At 47.1% G+C, this 25,025-nt stretch overlaps 1 protein-coding gene across 1 annotated transcript in view; it reads left to right on the top strand.

Moving 5' to 3' along the window:
- Positions 1-25,025, top strand: part of T3dh (Type III alcohol dehydrogenase) — a 77,456-nt gene that overhangs the window by 41,978 nt on the left and 10,453 nt on the right. Inside the window, exon 10 of the mRNA XM_050177828.3 lies at positions 20,591-20,687. Within this exon, the coding sequence (XP_050033785.1) occupies positions 20,591-20,687 (97 nt within the window). The remainder of the gene's footprint in view (positions 1-20,590; positions 20,688-25,025) is intronic.

Genomic DNA, 25,025 nt, shown 5'->3' with positions numbered 1-25,025 from the left:
ATATACGCAATACAGTCGCCGACCGTTTATTCGGACCTCACGGGGACTGCGGAAATGTCCGAATAAACAGGTGTCCGAAAAAGCAGATTAAATAAAAAAAAAATGAAATCCTTTATTTCCACGCACTTATTCGGGCTCGGCATTAGGCTTGAAGAAATCGTGAGTGCGCCGTTGCACGCTGTTCCGTTTACGCGCAATCAGATAAGCCTGAATCTCGGAGAGGGTCGCACGGTCACTATAGGCGGCTGAAAGCACAGTCACTGCTTGTGCGCGCTCCGCATGCGACGGCAGCGTAGCACATGGTGCGTCATCTTCCGACTCGGAGTCATCGTCCGGCGGTGCAGCAGAAACCTGACGAATGATCTCGCCGTCGTCGAGTTCTGCGCATGTCAGTACCTGTGGAACTGTCAAATGAGACGGTGTCCGGAATCGCAATGCAACCACTGCGCAGGTCTCGGCAGAACGTTTTCCGCGTCAGTAGGGAGCACATCGGAAGGCGACAAATCTTAGGCCTCCCGGCACCCGCTTGCCGGCATTCCCCAGCGCAGTCTGCGCGGGCACTGTCGGCGCCCTTAGACACTCGACGCGATGTTTCTGTACGCCGCGTTGGAACACCGAAACCTCGACACAGCGCACAAAGCAGACACCACCGTGCCGACACCAGTCGCACAAACGAAAACCGCGGCCTGCTCGCAGCGTCGTGCGCGAAAGAAACAAATCAGGTGCTGGATTGTCTTGACGTGGCTTACTAAGCTGAAACCGGAACTGCTGTACGGCCACTCTATCGAACCAGGCGAAACGATGATGATGAGCGGGGATTTCCAGTAGCGCCACTTCGTGGGGCAGCAAGGAGGCTCCGTTCAAAACAAAAATGGCGTTCAGCAAGTCGAACTATGCGCCGGTCAGAGTCGGTGCATGATGCCCTCGATCGAGTTGGCTCAAGGAGTGTCCGAAAAATCAGACGAGAGGTTGCAAGGTGTCCGAACTTTCGGCAGTTGTTATACATTATGGTCTATGGGGAGAACGGCGGTGCCGCGAAGCTGACCGAATAATCGGGCATGTCCGAATTTTTGGAGTCCGGAAAATCGGTCGGCGACTGTAATTAAGTATATCTGTGTTCGATATACCGAGGTTTGACTGTACAGCACTTTGGGCAAGTTAGGTTAGCTGCTTGAGCAGGTTACTAAAAGGTTTTTTTTCTCTCTCTCTGTCAAGCATTTTTGCGTGTGTGCATGTGTATACCTACACATGTTCTTTTTTCTTTTTGCACACACTAACTTTGTCATAACGAAGTTTAAGGGGAGCCAAAAACCTTCGTTATATCCATTATTGCCATTTACTGTAATATATGCCCAATTGGGTGCACAACTGTAAACATGGAAATAAGACTGCTTTGCGGCCCGCAGAACTGTTACAGGGCCCGGCATGCTTTGAACTTCGAATAAAACGACAAAAGAATCTTTGACGTGTGCAAGATGCGACTCAGCAGCTGTTGCGACAGCCTTTTGATAGCTGCCTTCTGCTACATTGTGATGTTGTTTCGCATCGGCCTTCCACTTGGCTTGTCGTGGTTGAGCAGCATGCGGCACACTACACGGCGCTTCACTGTGTGATCGAGGAGGCAAGCGAACTTTGCCACACTGGCTTTGCTCGACCGGCTCGTAACCTCCGAGGTTGCACCTATGCGAATGCGATCTTGGAGACCACACGCAGCTGCCAGCCCGCGTGGTGCGCCACAGTGGGAGGGTGAAGTGGATGCACTAATCTTTCGCATCACCGTGCTGGCCCCACAGCGTGGCACGACTCTCACAGTCTTGCACGTGACCCCCGAGATTGTACCGGCAAGATCTCTGAGTTCACAACGAGCTGCGCCTGCCTGCGCTGCACAAGTGAATGTACTAATCTTTCACACCACCGCGCTTAGATGCACCCTGTAGAGCGGCTCACTCAGCCAGGCATGCGCAAGAGAGAGGTCTGCGGAGAAGTGTGATAGTGAACTTTCTGCTTGTGCACGAGTACGCAGCTACACACGGTGGCAAGAAAGAATAGTGTTGCTCGATGACGTATTCGATGTGGGGAAGCAGGAGTATTTAACTGCTGCAGCGAACGAGCACTGAACCCTGCAGAAAGTGATGTACTCTGCACACTACGGTCAGGTATTTTTTTGTTTCGGAGATCAATCGTGTTTGTTATATTCATTGGCAGAACGATTTCACTTCGTTATAACAAGGCTTTAAATACACGGATCTCTATGGAGATTTCAAGGGGAATTTCATTTACTTCGTTATATCCTGTTTTGCTATAACATGGTTGAAGTACATATGATTTCGTTATTATGTACAAGGTCAGTAGATGGAAGTTGTGGTGTTCTTCCAGGCAGGCAGGAACCAGGCGGTTGCAGGGACAGTACGCAAAGGGAATTGCTTTATTCCATTGACAAGGTGACTGGCGAGCACCAGCACAGCTGGGCCGCCGACTGTGATAAGCTGGGAAGTGCGCCGGCTACGCTCGGCGCCGCGGTATATAAGCTCTTATCAAAGGGGCGTGTCGCAGTAGCGCACGTGTAGGTTATCGGTAGACGTGCAGCCACTACACTCCCCCGTTCTTATTGTAGTTCGGGCGCATGCACTGAAACAAAAAGTAGTTCATGGCACATAGCGGTCTGGAGGGCGCCGCTGCCTTGCAGGATAACGCCGCTCTGCCGTGGCTGGAAGAGAAGACGAAGCTGGCTGCACCGGGTCGCGGCTGTCGGGTCGCGGCTGCTCGGGGTCGTCTCGCTGCTCAGGGATGTACGGAAAGTCCATATCCCTGGCTTGAATTATGTGGTTCTGGTGGTGCTTCCAGGCAAACGCAGCACGACCGATTTCCACACGAACTCTGTATGAAACAGGTCCCGTCCGCCCTAACACAATTCCAGGCAACCACTTTGCACCGCGTCTGAAATTTCGCACAAGAACACGTTCACCCACAGCAAATTCACGTGCGCGCTGCTTGCGACGCACTGTCTGGACGAACTGCCGCGTCGAAACCTTCTGCTGCAGCGAGGGCTTGACGGCATCTAGACAGGTGCGGAGTCTACGCTGTAGCAGGAGAGTGGCCGGCGCCTCGCCCATGGTGGCATGTGGAGTGTTCCTGTAAGACAACAAAAACTCTCCCAACGTGGTGCTTAAGCTCGCGGCAGTACTTTTCCGCAGTGCCGCTTTCAAAGTTTGGACAAATCATTCAGCTTGTTCATTACTGCTCGGATGGTAGGCTGACGTCCTTACATGGCGCGTGCCAATGCTCTTAAGGTAGTTTGAAAACACAGCCGAGATGAACTGCGGTTCATTGTCAGATACCACAACTTCAGGGTAACCAAACCTGCAGAAGATTTCGTGGAGACGGTTTACTATGTTTTCCGCGGACATGTCTTGCATTTGGCACACCTCCGGCCACTAGGAGTTAGCGTCGACCACAACCAGGAACATGGCGCCCTTGAAAGGTCCTGCAAAATCGATATGCAGACGTTCCCATGGTCTGGTTGGCCATGCCCACGGGTGCAAAGGAGCCGGGCAAGGCATTGCGCGTTGAGTTAAACAGGGGTTGCAAGAACGCACTTGGGTCTCAATGTCGCGATCGATGCCTGGCCACCACACGTAACTACGTGCTAGTTCTCTCATCCGAACAATTCCAGGATGTCCCTGGTGCAATTCTTCGAGCATCTGCGACTGGTGTTTCCGAGGAATAACGACACTCATTCCAAGAAGAAGACACCCTAGCTGTGCAGAAAGTTCACAGCGTCTGTGAAAAAACAGCTTCATTTCTTCACTCACGATGGTCTCAGGCCAACCGTTCATTACGTGCTGCATGACTATATTTAGAATCGGATCTCGGGCCATTTCGCGTGCCACATCACGACAGTTAATTGGCAAGGACTGCATGCGTAGGAGATAAAACTGGTCATCCGAGCATTCTTCACTTTCACTTGGCAGAGGCAATCGAGATAAGCAATCTGCTTCGGCGTTTTGACTCGATGGCTTATACTTCAAAGTAAAATTGTAAGCAGACAGAACTAAAGCCCAGCGTTGCAGTCTAGCTGCGGCAACAGTTGGTATTCCCGTCTTGGGACCGAAAATTGTCTGCAAGGGTTTGTGGTCAGTAACGAGAACAAATGAACGCCCGAAAAGATAGTAGTGGAAACGTTTGACGCCGAAAACTAGAGCGAGTGCCTCTTTTTCCAGTTGACTATAGTTGACCTCCGCTGAAGTTAAGGTACGTGATGCGTACGCAACTGGATGGCACTGACCATTTGGCTCCACATGAGAGATGACAGCTCCTATACCGTATGCCGATGCATCACACTACAGTTGCAGGGGCGCACTGGGGTCGTAGTGAGCGAGAACCGGTGGCTGCGACAGCAGCTGCTTGATATGCGAGAAGGCTGCTTCGCACTCGTCACTCCAGGCCCAGGGAACATCGAGTCGCAGCAATCTGTTTAGGGGTAAAACGACGTTTGACAGGTTAGGAACAAACTTGCCATAGTAGTTTATCAAGCCCAACAGTGAATGCAATTGCTGCTTGTCCGTGGGACGCGGAGCCTTTGCGATGGCTTCTAGCTTGTCAGTTGCCGGTTCAATTCCGTGCGCGCTAATGACATGTCCCAAGTACTGCAACTTGTCTTTGAAAAACTCGCATTTTTCTTTCTTTACCCTGATGCCTCTGTCTGATAACCGTCTCAATACCGCCTCCAAATTCTTTAGGTGTTCCTGTTCAGTCTTTCCGGTGACCATGATGTCATCGATGTAACAAGTAACTCCGTCAAGGCCCTTCAGAATATTATCCATGATCTTCTGAAAGATCGCCGGCGCTGAGGCGATGCCAAAAGGCAAGCGGTTAACAACATATAAGCCCTTGGACGTGTTCAAGGTCAGGTAGGCTTTGGATTCCTCGTCCATCTCAACTTGCTGATAAGCCCGACTTAAATCAATTTTGGAGAATTTCTGACCGCCAGCTAATGCTGCCAAAAGCTCATCCAGCTTTGGAAGCGGGTACGTTTCTACATCTAGGATTGGGTTCAGCGTGAGTTTGTAATCTCCACAGATTCTAATCGACCCGTCGCTCTTTGCTACGGGAACAATTGGCGTAGCATACTTGCTACTGGCGACATGAGAAATGATTCTCAACTTCTCGAGCTTTTCCAATTCAGCCTCTACCCTTTTCACAAGAGCGAAAGGCACACTCCGTGCTTTTAGAAAACGAGGCATTTGGTCATCCTTAAACTTGAGGCTTGCCTGCTCTCCTTGTATGGTCCCTAACTCATCCTTAAACAGGTCTTCGTTTTTCCGTAGCAGCGTTTCTAGTGCTGCAGGTGGACTGCCTGACGCAGTGGACACCTTGCAAAGACCTCGAATGCCACCCCAGTCTAGCCTGATATGCTGTAGCCAGTTGCGACCTAAGAGCGGTATGCCGCCTTGCGGAACAATGTAAAGCGGCAATCGTGCCTCTTGGTTATTGTGGCGGACCAGCACATCCATTACTCCTATAGGCTTTATGGTTTCCCCTGTGTACGTCTTCAGTTGCATCTTTGTTGGTTGCAAACGAACACCAGGAAAGTACACTTTAGCCTGATGGTGCGACATGACCGATACTTCTGCTCCAGTGTCGAGCTCCATGTTTACGGTAGTTCCTTCTACATTTACGCCTACCATTATGGGTGCCATTCGTGACACGTCGACACTGTTGAGCTTAGTGAAGTCGTGCTGGGTCTTGCACTCAAGCGTGCGCATACACTGCTTCTGGTTTTTTGGTTCCGCTCTTGCTCTGCACATTCTGCGTATGTGCCCCTGCCGGTTACATTCGAAGCAAGTAGCTCGTACGTGCGGACACGCTCGCGCATCGTGCTTAAAAGAACCACAGCAATAACACTGCTGGGATTTGGCACGTTTACTTGCGTACTTATTCTTCTGCTTTCCGCTCTGCATTCGGTGAACTAGGCCACCGCTATCTGATAAATCATGGGCTGTCACTGCATTGTTCATTGCGGCCTTGGACGCCAGAGCACGGTCAACTGCCTCCTGGAAAGTTAAGTGCTTGTCCTCGACGAACAGCTGTCTCTGGATATCTATTCGCCGCATGCCACACACAAACTTGTCGCGAAGCACATCGTCGAGAAAAGAACCGAAGTCGCAGGTTTGAGCTAGCCTGCGTATCTCTTCTACAAACTGAGCTATCGTCTGCGTTTCGCCCTGCACGGCACGATAAAACTTGGCTCTCTCGGCAATAACGGATGGCTTTGGCGACAGGTGTTTGCTCAAAACTTCCCTCAACTCGCTTAACAACTTCGATGTAGGCGTATCGGGAGCAGTCAAAGACTTTAACAGTTGGTAGGTTTTTGGACCGATGAGACTCACGAAAACGTCGACTTGAAGGTTGGCTGGAACCTTGTTTGCCCTCAGATACGATGAGAGTCGCTCGTCGTACGACGTCCAGTCACTGGTCGAGTCGTCAAAAGGTTCCATCTGTCCCAGCTGCAAGGCCATTTCGCAGTATTGTCGGGTCCGAAGAAGAGACTGTCAACTTAGCTGCAGGGTCCCGCTGTCGATGCGTTGATCCTCATCGCCATTATGTGGTGTTCTTCCAGGCAGGCAGGAACCAGGTAGTTGCAGGGACAGTACGCAAAGGGAATTGCTTTATTCCATTGACAAGGTGACTGGCGAGCACCAGCACAGCTGGGCCGCCGACTGTGATAAGCTGGGAAGAAGTGCGCCGGCTACGCTCGGCGCCGCGGTATATAAGCTCTTATCAAAGGGGCGTGTCGCAGTAGCGCACGTGTAGGTTATCGGCAGACGTGCAGCCACTACAGAAGTAATGTCCAGAATGAGCTGGAACAAAATGTGTTTAGGAGAGAATGCCTGAAAGCAATTGTGCATGTAAAACCTTTCATCACGTTGCCCTCAGTTAAGTGCGAACATCGTGATTAGCATCCTTTTATTAGCTGTTGTGAATTGGGCAGTTATATCTGCATTTTATATAATTGTGGCAGATCACATGTCAAAGCTGTTACACAGCAAGTAGCGTTGGCACTAATGGCTATTGTCAGTGCCGTTGTTGGAGGAGCAGCTGCAGTTTTTCTAGAAGCGTTCTAACAGGACAAAAGACGAATGCAAAAAAAAAAAATCGGGGATGAGATGGCGGATATGACAGCAGCAGTGAAGACATTTTTGGGTTGTTAATATTCTAGTCCGACTTATGGGCTCTTTTAACGATGTCTCAAACAATGGTAGATGCTCATGAGTGCGTGTTATTTTGATAATTGTGTTCAGTATCAAGTGCAACTTTATTTTCCACACTGTGGGTTGCTCTTATCCATCAGCGCTTCGACAGCATATGTACAAATTATGGCGAGCAATCCTTCCTGTAGTTTGGGATTTTCACTCAGGCAAAAGTACCCAGACGATTTCAGACTGACATTGGATTGAAGTTTTACTAGCTGCCTTATCTCTAACATTTTGAACACCACGTGTGCAAGTGCCCTTATTCATTACTGTACAATGTTGTGCAACACTCCACAATACTATGTGGCACTGTACGGGAACTGAACAAAGCGCATGGAGGCTCCAGTACCAGTTTAATGCACGCTAGACCACCTTGCTTGCATAGAAAAACTGATCGAAAGGAATAATCAAGTATGAGGAGGCTTCTGGCGTGCTCCCTCACCTGACAACCATTGCTTCGTTGGCCTAAAGAACGCAGTAAAATACTAACTGCTAGAATGAGTAAGAAGAAATGCTGCCTGTACAGCAGGAATTTGCCTGTTTTCACATTTGCAAAGCTACTGCTTTCCCGCATAGTATGAGCATCACTATTACGAGTATTGACGCCAACAAATCTTTATAATCGTTTTCCATAATTTGACTTACAAGAGTTGGGAAGCAGGAACCAGGTACATATTTTATAAGCGGTCGAACCCACTTATAACAAATCAAATATAATGATCTATCGGTTGTAACGATCACATTTCAGTTTATTTACAATTTTTCGGCCCTCCCTATGAAAGCTGCTTCTGAATATAATGATTTCTTTTTTTTTTTTCGAATCACTATGTTGCTACGATGAATGCTTCGATCCCGGTCACGGTAAAAAGAGGTGACTCACAAAGTGCCAAAGCACAGAAGTGCGACCAAACTGGCCACAGGGCAGCGCACGCCCTGCTCTAGTCCAATCGCATCAATGATACCGTCTTCATGATGAGCGAGCCACTGCCGCCTCGCGTGGATTTCGGAAGCCGCAAAGGAGGTCGGGCGTGGTCACGCGTATTCAAGGCGCGCCTGCGGCACGGAGGCATGCCGCATACAGCATAAACAGCTTGGCGCTGGCACGTGCGCCGGTGCAATATCGGATGCCATGATGGCATCACTGTTTTTTTTTTTTGCACAGTCGTCCATTTGGCACTATGTGCATTATGCCTGTTTCAACAAATTTGAAAAGACCATCTATGTATTTCCACCATGGGAACGGCCGCTCAAGCGTTCCTGTCGATGCAGCTTGAGTCGGCGAGTAGGTTGGTGGTTACTACACTGTTATCGGGAGATCACCGTTCGGCAGCACTTCATTTATGCATTGCCGATTGCTTATAACGGTTCGTGGAGACGTCTTACCTTCCAAACATCACATTTTTTAATATTTTTTTTGTCCGAAGTGACATAGACAACATGATTTTACAGCTCTTGTGTGGCTGACACGCATTCGTAATGCTAAGACCATGATGACTGAGACCTTTGCGGAATGGCAGCATGCTGCAGTAGTTCCATATGTTTACACTTCCGGCCAACTAGAACGCTTCGCTCTCGTGTGCAGAATACAGTGGTGTCCCACTGGTACTAAAATATATCACAGGCTCTCGAATAAGCAATGGCAGCTGTGCTTGCAGTTCGGAAATGACAGGTGATCAGAAACAAGTGCAGTGTTGAAAGAGCTGCACGACGACGAATTTCGTTCTTTAGATGAATGTTTCTAAAGGAAGTTTGCAGCTAGGTGCAGGAACACACTGAGAACAAAAATTGCACTGATAACCTGGTTTTCAGGCCAAAGTGTTGCTAAATTGTAACTGTTGTTGCCAGCTTCAGTGTGGTTAATTTCTGAGCGTCTTTAAGGGTGAGTCCATATATAACGACTACTTTTCATGGATCTATCGAGTTTGTTATAAACGGTTTGGACTGTATTTGACTTTTTATATACCGTATTTACCTGGATAATTTGCGCACCCCTAATATTTAGCCAGCTTTACAAAAAAAAATGTTTTTACTCACATATTTTACGCTCCCCATCTCATCTGAGCCAGCTCGCATGTGCAGGCGAGCACAGTCGTGCACAAGACGGGCTGCAAGTGCGAAGTCCCTTCTTCCGAGGACTTCATTCTTTTCTCTGGAAGCCCCCGAACTACGGTCCCTAGAATATTATGTTCTAGGAACCGTACCCAAACACGCGAACCTGTTCACGGGTTGTCGGAACTGCTCGAGCGTTTGCCTCCCTCTATCTCCCCTTCTCTGCCGCCATTAGAATAACCTAACATAACCTAACCTAATGCAACAGTGAGCGAGAAAGGCGTCTCGTCCGTTCCTATAAAGACAACCGGGTGTGAAAAGCAACGCTGCACGGTTATGCTTGCCGTGACAGCTGATGGCCGAAAACTACCGTCGTTCGTGATCTTCAAGCCGAAGACATTGCCCAAATTGAAGGTTGAAGGCCGTATTCACATGCACACCCAAGAAAAAGGCTGGATGAATGAAGAACTGATGAACGACTGGCTCGACACTGTCTGGGGTAAGCAACCAGGGGCCTTACTGCGACTGCCATCGCTGCTGGTGCGCTCGACAGTTTCAAAGGCCATTTCGTGGACAGCGTAAAGGAGAAGTCGCGGGACATGAGGACCAACCTGGCTATTATCCGGGGCAGACTAACATCTGTTCTACAGCCCTTGGATGTCTCCATAAATAAATCCTTCAACGACTACGTGCGCAAGATGTACGTGGAATGGATGGCCAGCGGAGAGCATGGGCTCACTCCCACTGGCAGAATGAAGAGACTGCCACTAGAGATGGTCTGCGAGTGGATACTCGCAGCGTGGGACCTGGTTTCTCCCAGTATTGTCGAGAAGAGCTTCAAGAAGACGGGGCTTTCGAACACGCTCAACGAAACCAAGGACGATGCACTTTGGGAGGGCGGTGACAGCGGCCGCTTTGATTCCCAGTCGGACCTCTCGACCAGTGATTCCGACTAGAGCGTGCATGACCGAATCTGGCTGGTCAAAGTTAGTGCTAATTCTGTTAAATAAACAAGTACCCTTAGTTTGTGCTATAATTTATCTTCTTTTTTATGTATATACCGCACACGTTACTACATATTACACATTATTTCGAATGTCTTCGCGAAATCTCCGCGTAATTTGCGCACCCCCTTATTGGAGCTCTAATATTCCGAGAAAAAGTGCGCAAATTGTATGAGTAAATACGGTATATTTTATATAGTATCCACTTTTTATATATATTTTGTATATGTATTCCTCTGGTACCTTTGCTATCCTTCTGTTATTGCTTCCAATTCTCTTCTAAGTGCCTTTGATGTATCCTGAATTATAGGTGCTTCAATTTTTTTTATTTCTTCTAGTTATGTGCTAATTTCGTTTCATCTGAACTTTGGTTTTACTACACAGAGTCGTCTGCATATATTGTCACGTTTGTCACGTTTTTCTAACAAATTGGGAAAATAAATAAAATATAAATAAAATATATATATAAATAATTTCTTTTTCTTGTTTTCTTTTTACTCAGTGCTTATACTAAAAATAGCAAATTATTACTTTCATTCACGTTTCTAAGGAGCTTCTTTGAAGTTTCACATAAGAATTCTCAAAAATTGTCTGAGCAATTATTACAGCTATATGTCCATTCGAAGCACCAGTGACCGGGCTATAATTTTAGGTATCGCAATATTCCTTGTGGCTACTGCATCTTGAAATAAAATGCAAAACCTAAAAGCACCTAAAATGAGCACATTTCCAGCGGTATCGAAATAGTGAAAGGGGCACTGAAGAGAAACACTAAATCAGTTTATGCTGATTAAGTGTCACTTCAAAACTATATTTTCCCCAATGTTGCAGTAATAGCTTGATTACTGGAAGAGGAAATAAAGGTCTAAGTCGTCATTTTATAAATTTCGTGCCAGAAAACCAGGTCTGCCACTTAAGTGGGACTCACAAATTTCAATGTATTTTTTTCGTGTTTGGTCCAGTATGCCCCAGTGAATGTTCTTGAAATGTGCCACGTCCAGTTCTTGGTCACTAGGCCTCAGCAGACACTGTGAAAGGGTGAAATGTCACGGTGAGCTGCCGTGGGCACCTCCAGGCTATGTTGCCACCTGTCTTTTGTTATTGCGTCTTTTCTAGCTTACCGGCGCTCTTGTTGTGGTAAGGGTGGCTTTTTAGGACAGTATAGAATGGGCAGTTTACTAATATAGTTCACCTTCAATGTCCCTTTGTCCCTTTCAGCACAAAAAAAAAAAATGAAAACCACTAGCAAATAAGATGGTGTGCACAGTTTTGTCGACTATATAAAGCATGAACAAGCAAAATGTTTATATCAGAAGGGCAAAGTTTACTACATATGTAAGGAAGTTTATTGGATGAGTCCAACAAACGGGCGGTAGCTCGGAACAGTGAGCAGGGAGAACAAGTTGGTGGTGTTCGAGCGCCGGTCTCTTGCCCTCCGCTCTTTGTGATGATCGGTATGTCATTCTCTTCCTTTCTTCATTACAATTGCCCCCGTCGGGAAAGGTGGAGCCATCCTGGCAATCTAACAGGTGCGGACAAGAGGGTTGAAGTACGGCTTGAGGCGGTCTATGTGAATAACATCACTTCCACGTCGACGACGGTCGCGTTGCAGCGTAAGAGGTTGAATGACATAGTTTACGGGGAAAGTACGCTCGACGACGCGGTAGGGACCATGATCATTTAGGAGCAGTTTGGACGACAAGCCAGGGGTGCAGGGTGGTACAAGCAACCACACAAGTGCTCCAGGAGCAAATTTTGCGGTAGGAGAGTGATCATCATTGCGGGCATTTTTCTGGCGTTGTTGGTTGGCTGTAGTAAAGCGCTTGGCAAATCGTCGGCAATCTTCAGCGTAACGGGCGGCTGCTGACACGGGCGTGCACTCTGAGGCATCTGGTGCGTATGGCAGCAACATGTTGATAGTGTGCGTCGGCTGGCGACCGTACAGAAGGAAGAAGGGGGAAAACCCGGTTGTAACTTGCATAGTGGTGTTATACGCGTATGTCGCAAATGGAAGAACCAGGTCCCTGTTTGATTGATCAGATGCAACATGTGTCGCAAGCATGTCGCCCAGTGTCCGATTAAACCGCTCAGTGAGACCGTTCGTCTGAGGGTGGTAGGCCACGGTGGGAAACCGATGGGATATCATTGCTGTCAACCACCTTACCCAATACGCCGAAACCGCTGCTCTTCCCACGGCGACAGCACAGGACGTCACCTCTTTCATCCTCAAGCGTTTTGTGCTTCGGCACGTTCCTCCTCGCGAACTCCTCAGTGACTGTGGCCGCATATTTCTCTCCGATGTAATTCAAGCACTTCTCCACCAGTGCAACATTGTACATTGGACAGTCGAAAGGGTGGGTGTCTCGAATAAAATTTCAAGAAGCGAAGCGATCCAGGGATCGTGGCGCTGTGCAGAGGAGACGGTGGCGACATCAAGAGCTGACAATGGGTGGTCTATAGTGGATATGGACTCAGTTTCGGTGGATAGTGGTAACCGCGGCAGTGCATCAGCATCAGCATGCTTGCGTCCGAAACGATATATAACGCGGATGTCAAATTCTTGAAGTCGAAGAGCCCAGCGGGCAAGGTGACCTGACGGATCCTTCAACGAAGACAACCAACATAATGCATGATGGTCCGTAACTACATCAAACATGCGGCCATATAAGTAAGGGCGGAACTTGACAAGGGCCCAGACTATTGCCAAGCATTCTTTCTCGGCGACGCTATAGTTTGACTCAGCCTTGGTGAGCGTTCTGCTGGCGTATGCGACGACATACTCTGCGAACCCAGGCTTTCGTTGCGTGAGAACAGCACCGGGGCCGACACCGCTGGCGTCTGTGTGCACCTCAGTTGCGGCCGTAGGATCGTAGTGGCGCAGTATAGGTGGTGACGTCAGGAGACGGCGAAGGGTGTAGAAGGCTTGGTCACACTCAGAAGACCATGACGAGATATTGGAGGCGCTGCTTAAAAGTTGGGTCAAAGGTGCAGTTATAGAGGCAAAGTTGTGCACAAACCGACGAAAGTAGGAGCATAACCCTATGAAGCTTCATAACTGCTTTAGAGTCGTTGGTTTGGGGAAGTCGGTCACGGCACGTAGTTTAGCTGGGTCCGGAAGCACACCGTCCTTTGATACGACGTGACCAAGAATTGTAAGTTTTCGCGCAGCAAAGCGGCACTTCTTGAGATTTAGTTGCAGCTGAGCGGTATTCAGACACGTCAGGACATGGTTGAGGCATACGAGATGGGTTGCGAAATCTGGCGCAAGGACAACAATGTTGTCGAGGTAGCAGAGACACATGTGCCACTTCAAACCCCGCAGAACGGAGTCCATCATGCGCTCGAAGGGGGCAGGCGCATTGCAGAGGCCGAAGGGCATGACATTGAATTCCTATGGACCGTCGGGCGTGACGAAGGCTGTCTTTGAACTGTCGGCCTCTGCTAAAGGCACCTGCCAATACCCGGAACGCAAATCTAACGACGAAAAAAAACTCGGCACCTTGTAGGCAATCAAGGGCATCGTCATTTCTGGGTAAAGGGTACACATCTTTTCGAGTGACCTTGTTTAGGCGCCGGTAATCCACGCAGAAGCGAATTGATCCATCCTTTTTTTTAACGAGAACCACAGGTGATGCCCACGGACTTTGTGAAGGGTGAATAACGTCGCGTTTAAGCATATCGTCAACCTGGTCGGTAATAACTTGACGTTCCGCAGTAGAGACGCGGTAAGGGCGTTGTCGCACTGGCGAGTTGGAGCCGGTGTCGATGTTGTGAACAATGGTAGAAGTTCGGCCAAGGGCACGTTGGGCAGCATCGAAAGAGTCGCGGAACTGGTAGAGCAGCTGGAGAAGAGCAGAGCGTTCAAATGGTGACAGTCAGTCTGCGATCGACGAATCGAATAGGTCGGCAGCTGGTACATCAGAAGGAGTAAGAGCACTGATGACGTCGAGGTCGCGTTGAGCTGAATCTTGCTGCACGGAAAAAATATGGCCGATATCAATGGGTTGCATGCATCCAAGGGATTCACCTTTAAGCAGTCTGATGGGATATGGAAGAGGATTTGTGAGGCAGAGAGCGCTTGTTCCATTCGAAATAGAGAGGGTCGAATAAGGCAAAAAAAGTGGCTTCTGACTTAGAAGAAGGCGTGATGGTTCAAAGAATGCAGCGTCATCACATATGCTGTTGCAGAACACGGGGAGCAAAACAGCTGCTGTCGGCGGAATTTCTGTGTCTTCTGTGACGACTATGTTGTGTGCGGCTTGATGAGCGGGGTTGTAGGACTGGTCACACAACGGGAAGAGCTCAAGTTCAGATCTGACACAATCAATAACGGCGTGATTATACGATAGAAAGTCCCAGCCAAGTATGATGTCGTACGAGCAAGGTGAAAGGACGATAAACTCAACAATGTAGTTCTCTTTAGCTATAATGAGTCGAGCAGTGCAGGCAGCTATAGGCCGAACAGGGTCTCCATTCGCTGTACGTAAGGGCATCATCTCAAGAGGTGTGGTCACCTTCCGAAGCTTGCGGCAAAGTGTGGCGTCTATAACAGAAACAGCAGCACCAGTATCGATAAGAGCATATGCGCGGGTGCCTTCTACAAAAACTTCTACAATATTCGACGGCAAAGTTCGGGGACTTTAGCATTTCGACAGCGCAGTTCTTGCCTCACGAACTGCGGTGGCTGGGTTCCCTCATTTTCAGGGGCTGGTCGATGACGCATGGGCAACAAGGAGTGGCTACGGACTGAAGGTGAGCGACAAGACGTGGGTTGCGGATAGTCATGTGAAGACGTGCTTGTTTGGGGACCCAGACTTTCATAACGAGAGCAGAGACGATCGATGTAGTTCGGTGAACGGGCGTCTGAGTATCCTGGCGCGCGACAGCGGCAGAATCGGGCGATATGACCAGGGCCACCACGTGCAAAACAGATCGGCCAGTTGTCGCGCGTTCGCCAGGGATTTGCAGGAATGGGAGCAGCCTATGTCACGGACGGCTGAATCGGGGCTGCAGCATACGACACACCATGGGGCGGTGAGGGCTGCTGAAGCTGCTGCCGCTTTGCTACCTCAGCGTAACTAAGAGGCGCGGCGACAGGTTGCTGCTGAATGGGCACCGGCATGGCCTCGGAAATCTGCTCTCGAATGACGTGTTGAAGCACGGGAGCCAACAAGATTGGTCGCTGCAGTTGCTGCTGTTGTGGGAGCTCCTGACGCTGAGCAAACGGCAGGAGAGACAACTGACGGGCCACCTCCTCACGCACAAATTCTTTCATTTGTGCGATAAGGTATGACTGGTCAGGCATGATGTCCAGTGCAGCGAGCGGTTGATTGTACGTCTGAGATGAACGTCGGGTGAGAGCCCGCTGCCTTCTCAACTCGTCATAGCTGTGGTACAGAGTCACAACTTCAGACACAGTGCCAGGAGACTTCGCAAGAAGCATTTGAAAGACATCGTCGTCGACGCCCTTCATAATATGCTGTATTTTGGCACTTTCGCTCATTGAGGCATTGGCGCGCCTGCAGAGATCGATTATGCCCTCAATATAGGCGGTAAAAGTTTCATTCGGTTGCTGTGCCCGTGTGCACAGCCGTTGCTCAGCGCATAACTTCCGCACGGCAGGGCGACCGAAAACGACAGATATTGCCTCCTTAAAAGCGGACCAGTTCTGAAATTCCGATTCGTGGTTCGCATACCACAGCTTCGCCACGCCAGCCAAGTAAAAGTTCGCGGTACTCAACTTAGCAGCGTCATCCCACTTGTTGGGTGCACTAACTTTTTCGTAGGACGACAGCCAGTCCTCGACGTCCTGGTCTTCCGTACCCAAAAATACCGGGGGGTCTCGCTGGCGAACCAGGCTGGGGCAAACGGTGGCTGGGAGAGGTGGCGGCTGTTGGGCTGCGTCAGCTTGCATGGTGGAGTGCAACGTGCGGGATCGGAGTTCCAGGTTGCCGGCGATGTGCATACCTAGCACGATCCACCAAATGTAAGGAAGTTTATTGGATGAGTCCAACAAACGGGCGGTAGCTCGGAACAGTGAGCAGGGAGAACAAGATGGTGCTGTTCGAGCGCCGGTCTCGTGCCCTCCGCTCTTGATGATGATCGGTATGTCATTCTCTTCCTTTCTTCATTACACATATAATAAAAAAATACTTCACAGATGTATGCCACTCTGACAACTGTTACATCAAAGACAGTGAAGCTGTATGACTTCTCGCCCCCTTCCAATAGACTCCGAGTCTGTTTGCTGGCTCATGGACTCTGTGTTCAAGCGTGGCAGTAGCTGGCTGTTCTTAATGATGGCTGACACGCCGACTGCATTGCAGCGTGACGCCGGCACTTTTCATTGCCGCACTCGTATGAACTCCTTGCTGACCTCCAACGTCGAGCCATTAAGCAGCGTCAGAAACAAAAATAGCAGAATTACTGGCTAAAGAAAATCCACACCAGTGAGCTGTTGTCCATTCAAATGGGGTATGCCCTAGGCATCCATTATTTTATAACATTTTGTTAGCATTGATAATTACGTCTGAAAATAAATTTGAAGCTCCGCCATGCCTTGCATTGCATTTGCATTTGATATCAACCATGCCACTGCACGAAAACTGCTTCAGAAATTCCCCTTAACAGGTTCAGTGTAAATTTTGTTACGCACTGTGACAAAGGGAGGCTTCACTGCACGTTTGGGTGCATTTCAGCTCATTGTTTGTCTTGTTTTGCAAGTGTGCGCTTGATGAGCTCAGCTCGCCTGCTGTCCACGAAGGTTGCGGATGAGTCTAGGGTCCGAGCCGTGGCTAGGAGGCCCATGGCCACTACTGTGCTGGTCTTCTACCTGTTCAACGTCCTCCTTCCATCGTGGCCCGAGTCTCCCCGCAAGGGTTAAGGCGGTGCATGACCCACTGCGGTAGCTCTGTAGCTACAGCGTTCTGCTGTTGAGGACAAAGTCACGGGTTCGATTCCTGCCCACGACAGTCGCATTTCAGTTTGATGCTTTTTTTTACCACACGAGTATGTGACAGAGCTGTGCACGAGTGGCACGAATGGTGGGGGAAGAAAGCTGCATTATGGCAGTGGAACTGGCCCCACCATTCCTCAAAAAGACAAAGGCATCAACGAGGAATGGTGCAGGAGTTCAAACGTAACATCTTTCATGAAATACACAATGTAAACAACTCCGAAGCTTACGAACACACATTATAAACAACCATTTCTTTGTTACATATACAAAAAATATCACTGAACAGTGCATTCAACACGGTGCAGAAACACTCACTTGCTTAGATTTAAGTGCGTGTTAAAGTCAAAGTTAAGTAGAGCCGTCTGCTGAGGTGGCTGTCGTAGACTTTTGGACATTGACCCCTGCCATGCCATTTACAAGCTGGATTCGGCCACGCATTTGTGGCAAAAACAGCCAAAGACAAGCTCAGCTTGACAACATTAAATTTAATTTTATTGCAATGCTACAAACGAGCTAGCTGGTTTAGTCTTGGTGCTCTGTCATGCTTCTCGTATGTGGCCGCACACAATTTGTGGGGTAGTCATAAGCAGAAGCAAGTTTATTCTGGTGGAGGTAGTATAACATGTTGGCTACGGGGGGATCTTTAAATATTATTGCACCGTTTTTGGTCAGAATTAGGGATAATAGATAGCGTGGTACGGAAAGAGTTAACCCTTTACGGTTACGTGTAATTACCCAATTTTTGGTGGTTCCAGTCGGCAGCCATTTTGTGGATTTTGGCGCCACACAGAAAAATCACTCGGACAAATGAACCCTTGTCAAGTGTTTCCTTTAAGAAAATTCACTTATTCCTGAGGCTCTCAACAGTTCTGAACCATTGCAGAGTAGCGTTTGACGCACTCTCCTGGTGGAGTCCAGGATTTGCAATGCAGGTTTGCAGGCTGCTCATGTTCACTGTCTTCTAAAATGCTCTCATCCAGTGACGTTTCCTCACCATTTAAAGGCAAAATAAGGTCATGCATGGCAGTAAAATCATTTTCTAATTTTGCCAAACTTACATGAATTTTGTCAATAAACCGCATGCACAGAAAACTGCGCCATCCTGTTGGCGCTTAACACCACAAATCGCACAAAAGTTTCTTTAAGCATGAGGGCAGGGAAAAAATATGCCCCCCTTGCCTGGAGACATTGCAAAGTACAGCAATTACAAACGCTGGTGCTACCAACCCCAATAACAGGCAAACACGAGCTTGTGCACATCAGGCATTACTCGGCATCTGAGCAGAAGAGATATTTTCGCTTCCCAGGTCCAACACATGACTGCAAAGGGTTAAACCCCATGAATGAAGTAATTAATTAATTAATCAATGCAGTGTGCTGGGGGGGAAGGACCTGATTCTCTGTATGTGTTTCATTATTATCCTCCTAGACACAACAATCTTTTTTTTTGCATTGTTGTCTGAATAAGCAGCAAAACTTCAAGAAGACCATAAGCAAGTTCTATGCAGTAGTGATAGACATACTGTGCTCATTTGCAGGTAAAGTCCGTGTGCATTCCGAAATATGTCATGGCAGTTGCGAAAGCCATCTTCACTCTTAATTACCCAGCTGTTTCTTGAGGCTGATCTTTATCATAGGTTGTTCCCTAATAGGTAACTCAGCTTTATTACGGTATACTAAAGCTCAAATGTATCGTCAGTGGCAAGTGCAGAAGAACGGTTGGAAGGAAGCTTCAGTGAGAAAAAGTCATGTGGTTGGCATCATTTGCATTGCTCTTTTTGCCTTTTTCCAATGATAATTGTCGCACACCGCTAGCGCCATCTGTTCAGAGTCCTCGTGGTTATTTATTTCTCATAACAGTGTAAAGGACAACCGTGAGAGTCTCTTCTGATGCTTTCAGGGGAATCACATGAAAAGGGGATATACCAGACAGATTTGTGACGGTCTCTTGTAACTACTTATATCTGAGGTGATGAGGCTGGTGTCAGACTACATTAAAGGTAAAACATGTCATTCTGATTATAAGTGCACAGCGGCAAAGCAAGGATTACTAAAATGTTTGGAGGTTTCCTTACGTGTGCTGCTTGCCACAAGGCTTCTGGCTTAGATCAGCTGAGTCTCCATTGACTCTGCTTTGTGGTCATTAAAGGGACTCTAAAGGCAAATGTTAAGTCAACCTAAAGTGATAGATTTGTGCTCGAGAATGTTAAAGGCATCAATACTATCACTTACAGAGCTTTAGTAACCTAGAAATTGAGGTAATTGCAGGACAAGATTAGAGACTCCCCCGGTACATTCAAGTACTTGCCTGATGACGAAGGCACTCCTAATTTATATTCTGTCACTAGTACTCAACCACTCATAATAAAAAGCTCATTGCATTTGTTTTATAAGACAAAAGAAACTTGTACTTGTCCAGTTCTATTTGATGTTTAGAAAACATAATTAATTGCCTTGCCCTTGACAAGTATCAGTGTCGCTGTAAAGGCGTACTGCCAGAAAATGTTTCATCTAGATTATATTTGTTTTTTGAAGAGTGTTGTCAGCCCAGTAATTAATTTCGACTACTCGAGCACACAACAAATAAATAATTGCATTACCTTGTAGTGCAACTGGTTAAAAAATGCACGAGAAGTGCAACGTGACTGGATGTGAAAAAGGAAACTCATCACATCACTGAAATTTGATGTGGTGGTCTCGTGGTACAGGACGCAGCTGACGCTTACGTAAACACCACGACCATGTTGCCAAAAGACGAGTTCATTCAGCGCTCGACGGGACAAGGAGGGTTCCCCTTCGTTTTCGAGAGACGCGCGCAATTGGAAGGGCCAGTTTGGCAGCTTTCAGCGGCACGGTCACTACGGCCTTGAACGGCTGCACTGGGCTGACTGGCACGCCTTTGAGCTGTTTGTGACACCACATGACTACTAGATCTGCTTTTGGTGACGAAAATGCCAGTCTCCTTTCTGTCTAAAACTACATTGCATTCCGAGGCATGCATTTTGAATGGCTCGTATAGGAGGTGCTTTGAATTATTTGTCGCTGCAAAGGATTGATGCTTTGTACTGGGAATTAGATTCAGCAGCTATCTAAACAACAGCAAAAAAAGTGGGAGACGGAACTTTTGTGTCGATACTAACTGTAACTTCAATGGTAACCTTAGTGTTGTTTTGTTGAATGCCACAAGTGTGTCTCTTAGAACAAGGCTGTTTGATTCTTTCGTCTTGATTCACGCACAGGCGTAATCTACTGGGCTTGTCGGGCATGTGCTTAAGATTACATTTAACCCACTGTAAATCTCATTTCTTTGCCTCCACCCTGTGCAGCCCCACGGCCTCTCTGTGGTGATGACATCACCAGCCGTGTTCGAGTTCACCGCCAGCATGTGTCCCGAGCGCCACATTGAGGCAGTGAAGGCCCTTGGTGAGTTCCTCCGTCTTGTACAGATCCATAGACCCAACTAGAAGCGCTCCTAACTGCGTCCTTGAAGTTGAGATCTGCCTGGTGGCTCAGTGGCTACATCGGTCTTCTGCAAAGTGCGAGATCATTCGTTCTATTCCCAAGTCATGCCAGCCACCTTTTGATGGGGACAAAATGCCACAAGAACAAAAAAAAGGAAAGAAAGGAAGAAAAGAAAAAAAGCACTTGTAAAAAATTTCACCGTTTTGCCATAAGGGCGAAGCGATGAATGCGACAGAAACGTGTTAGAATATCACACCAAGTCTGAGGCTCATAGCTGTAGTGGCAGCATGAATTGAAGCAGACGTAAGCTGACTAAGTAAAAACGAGCTGCTGAGCTAGGGGTCCTCTGTTTGAATCCTGCCATCGGACAATTTCATTTATGTGTTTTAATTAAAGCCAACATCTTTCTTAGCGTCTTTACCACCACTTCTCCGTACTTGGTATGTTTAAAACGTCTTTCCCGGCCTAATCCGGGAGGTAGTGCACAGCCACGTCATTATAATTGCACCATTTTTAAGTTTGAGCTCTCTTATTGTTTCGCACTTTTAAAACTCTGAGAAGACTTAAGATAACAGGCATGCCATGTCGGTGTCTTGTTTTATGACATTTGTGGGCTGTCATTCTCAAAATTCTGAGGAATTATGTTTTCACGAATGTAAGACCTGGTACGAGCAACTTTGGTGACAGAATGGCGTGGCAATATAACCCGCATATACCTAAATATATACAGAACCTCACAGCAACAACAGCAAAAATTTGCTTCAAATGTCCCTATAATTGCTATTGCAATAAAGAATTATAACCTGCAGTTTTACTTGCTGAAACCACAATCTGATTGTGAGGTACACCATAGCACGGAGATTCCAAATTTATTTTGTAGCCTGGGCTTTTCAACCTGCACCTAGATCTAAGTAAACAAGCATTCATGCATTTCACTCCTCATCAAAATGTGGCCGCAGTGGCCGGGATCGAATGCTCGAGCTGGGCAGCGCACACCTTTTTTCAGAGCTAATTCCTTTTCACTTTCATTTCTTCCACGCTCGTCTGACGAGTGGAATCACCTTCCCGAGAATGCTGCTACAATCCTAAACCATGAGCTCTTTAAGAATGCATTAGCTAGTATTGTGGAGATAGAACTCATTTTTGTACCTGCTAGTTTTATGTTAACCATGTTAAGCTTGCTTTATTTTGTTATGTTTTATTCTTTATTGGTCATAGCTAATGTTGCTACCTGCTACTTTTATAATCATGTTAATCATGCTTTATTCATTACGTTTCACCTAATGCTTTCGTATATACTTTTTCTTGTATTTCTAGTTTCTCACTCCCTTCTGTAATATACTTTGGCCCAGAGGTATATCAAATAAAAATAAAAATGCCATTGCCACGGGGCTGCTGCAGCGGGTTGCAAAAACACTTGCGCATTTAGCTAGGATCAGGCACATGTTGAAGAACTAACCTTGAGCCATCCACTACGGTATCTCTTTCGCCTTGGAACTTTCGTAAACTCCATGAATAAATCAATCAGCTACTAGCTCAGCAGTGGGGGGTTGTGAGGTTTAAGTACACAGCATAAAAAGTGGTATAAGAACAGTCACTCTCACTTGCTCAGCATGCAGCCTCAACCGCCAAGCTGCTATCAGATGCTACAAAAGCATTTGCCACAAATACAGCGTGAGCTTCCACAAAAGAAGGGGGGAGGGGGTACCTCTGAACCCACCCCCCTACCCCTGGAATTCTCGGGCACTGGCACCGAACGGCATTGGCTGATTTCAAGTAAGCTTCGAATCTTGAGGGTTTGGGTGGAACTTCTTGTGCAGCAACACACCCATGTTGCAAAACACGCTTTGTGGTAAATACCTTCTTGGGGTGTCTTTTTTGCTTTATTATTTAAACAATGTTTTATTGGCCTTGATGGCAAAAGAAATGCGATGGTGGCTGCACCGCTGGCAATCAGTTATACCTTTGACGAAATTGCTCGTCTGACAAAATGTTGTAGCCGTAATAGCAAGGTGTTTGCAAAATGCCAGCATGCCGCAGCTGTAGTTTTTGCTTCCAGCCGACTGGAATGCTTCGCAATCCTATGCAGTATCCACTCGTGTCCCGCTGATAGCAAAATCTATTACCAGGTCTCGAAGAAAAAATGCCAGCAGATGCGGTCGTAGTTTTAAAATGGCAGGTGATATGAACAGGCAAGGCGCTGTTTCGAAGGGGATATGATGCCACATTTCGCTCTTTAAATGACGTTTTTAGCGTAAACTTGTAGTTAGGGGTGAAAAAGTGCCGGGAACAAAAATGGAGGTGCTGAAAATCCTATTTTCAGATCTAAGTAGTGTCAAATCGTTACTGCCGCCACGTGTATAGTGTCATTAATTTTTTCACGCTTTGAAGGGGGAGCCCACATATACTAACAAACTACTGATACAGTGATCACTTTTCGCGGAACTGTCAAGTTCACTTAAATGGGTTCGGCTGTGTAATGAACTAGATCTTAGAATCTATGATTTTTTTTTCACTGGCATTAATGTTATGCTTATTACCAACATAGAATATAACAAAGACATTTTCATGTCAGACATGAATTCCTTATAACACAGTTCAACCATGTAAACTGCCTATCTTTCACTTGTGGTAATCACTACTAGCCTTCCGTTGCATTTTGCATTGATTGTGCCTTTCTGAGCACACCGACCTATGTCGTTTTGAAGCTCTGATATTACCCATTGCAGTGAGCTGTTACAAGATGGGCCTCATTTACTTTGATGTAAATTTTCTAAACACTTGTTGTCCCCACAAGGTCTGGGTTTCACTGACATACCCTGTAAGTCATTATCTTCAATATATTGGCCTCTACAGAACATTTACAAAGTTAGAACCAATCACATGATGACCATACCAGAAACTTGTTGCAGGCAAAGTGCATTAGTGTTCTACGTATAATTTTGCCACAAACACCCCCTTGAAGCAATGTGGAACACCTATCTATATTTTGTTGCTTACTATATGGACTATGTTTAGAAGCCTGCCGTCGGGATTCATACTGCTTCGGCTCAATTCTGGCTACGGTGTCTGCATTCTGATGGTGGTGGAATTCAAGAAACCACTCAGTACCATGTTAACGGGTGCACATTAAAGAACCCCAGGTGGTCAAAGTTAAACTGGGATAACACAATGTTAGAAACAAAAACCATGTTATCATATCTTGGTTTTAGCACTAAAGACACCAGAATTTTATTTAATACTGCGTTCACCTTGCAACATCATTATACATGCTAATGTTGCTTTAATTATGCATGCTAATGTTAATGTTACAATTAGTACAATGTTGATTTGAGAGGTCATTGGTTTTCATTACATAAACTTCATTCACTGCTGTGATTCAATGGTTGTCTTTTCTTTCCCATCAGATATCCTGTTGTTAATAATTGCAGACAGCTGCCACTGAAACATACCTTAACTTTGCCTGCACAAGCATACCTTTAAGACATACCTTGACTTTTTCTGTGCACCTGAGCTTCATACTGCCCATACCAAGAACATACAGAGGAACTGAGGGCGTCAAATTTATTGTTAGCAACAGAATGAAGTCAACGGATAATGAAGCCAAGGAAGACTTTTCTCTTTAACTAACTTGTGTACAAATAAGAAGTAAAAATATCCTTAGATGTATGCCAATCTGACGACAGATAGTATACATCAAAGACAATGAAGCTGTACAAGGAAGTTCTCACATCCTTTGGAAGTGAAAGGGGTCAGTTTGCTGGCTTACGGTTTCGCTCGAACGCAACAGTAGTTGCTCCTGCGTTAGAGTGCGGTCCTGGTTCTCGGTGATGGCTCCCTCGCCTTAACAGCTTCGCCACAAAATGGAAATGAAGGTGGATGGAGAGAATTTGCCGTGGGTGGTAGTTGAACCCACAGCCTTCGCTTTACATGTGAGACACTTGAGCATTGAGCTGCAGCAGTGGTTGTCCCCCTGTCCGCTTTCTTGGGTACTTCTTTTTTTCGTTCGCTTGGGTTGCCACGAGGCATAACTTCATAATGAAATTAAGCATAAGCATGTTGGCCTGTTTCGTGAAGGTATTGCAAGAGGTATTGCATATGTGTGCTACGTCCATCCGTGCAAGTGTTAGCCAGTGCCAGTCACGGCCATGGTGGCAGATGAAGAGTACGCTGTCAACCATGGGTGGCACATAGTGCAGGAACGTAAAAGCTGGAAACTGGCCACTAACTGCTGCCGACGTGTACCATTCTTGGGCCACTGGGTATGTTCCCATCGTTGGCCAATTTTCTAGAACAGCC

The sequence above is a fragment of the Dermacentor andersoni genome, chromosome 4, assembly GCF_023375885.2.
Source record: "Dermacentor andersoni chromosome 4, qqDerAnde1_hic_scaffold, whole genome shotgun sequence".
NCBI classification, from domain to species: domain Eukaryota; kingdom Metazoa; phylum Arthropoda; class Arachnida; order Ixodida; family Ixodidae; genus Dermacentor; species Dermacentor andersoni.
This window is presented reverse-complemented; position numbering and strand designations above follow the sequence as displayed.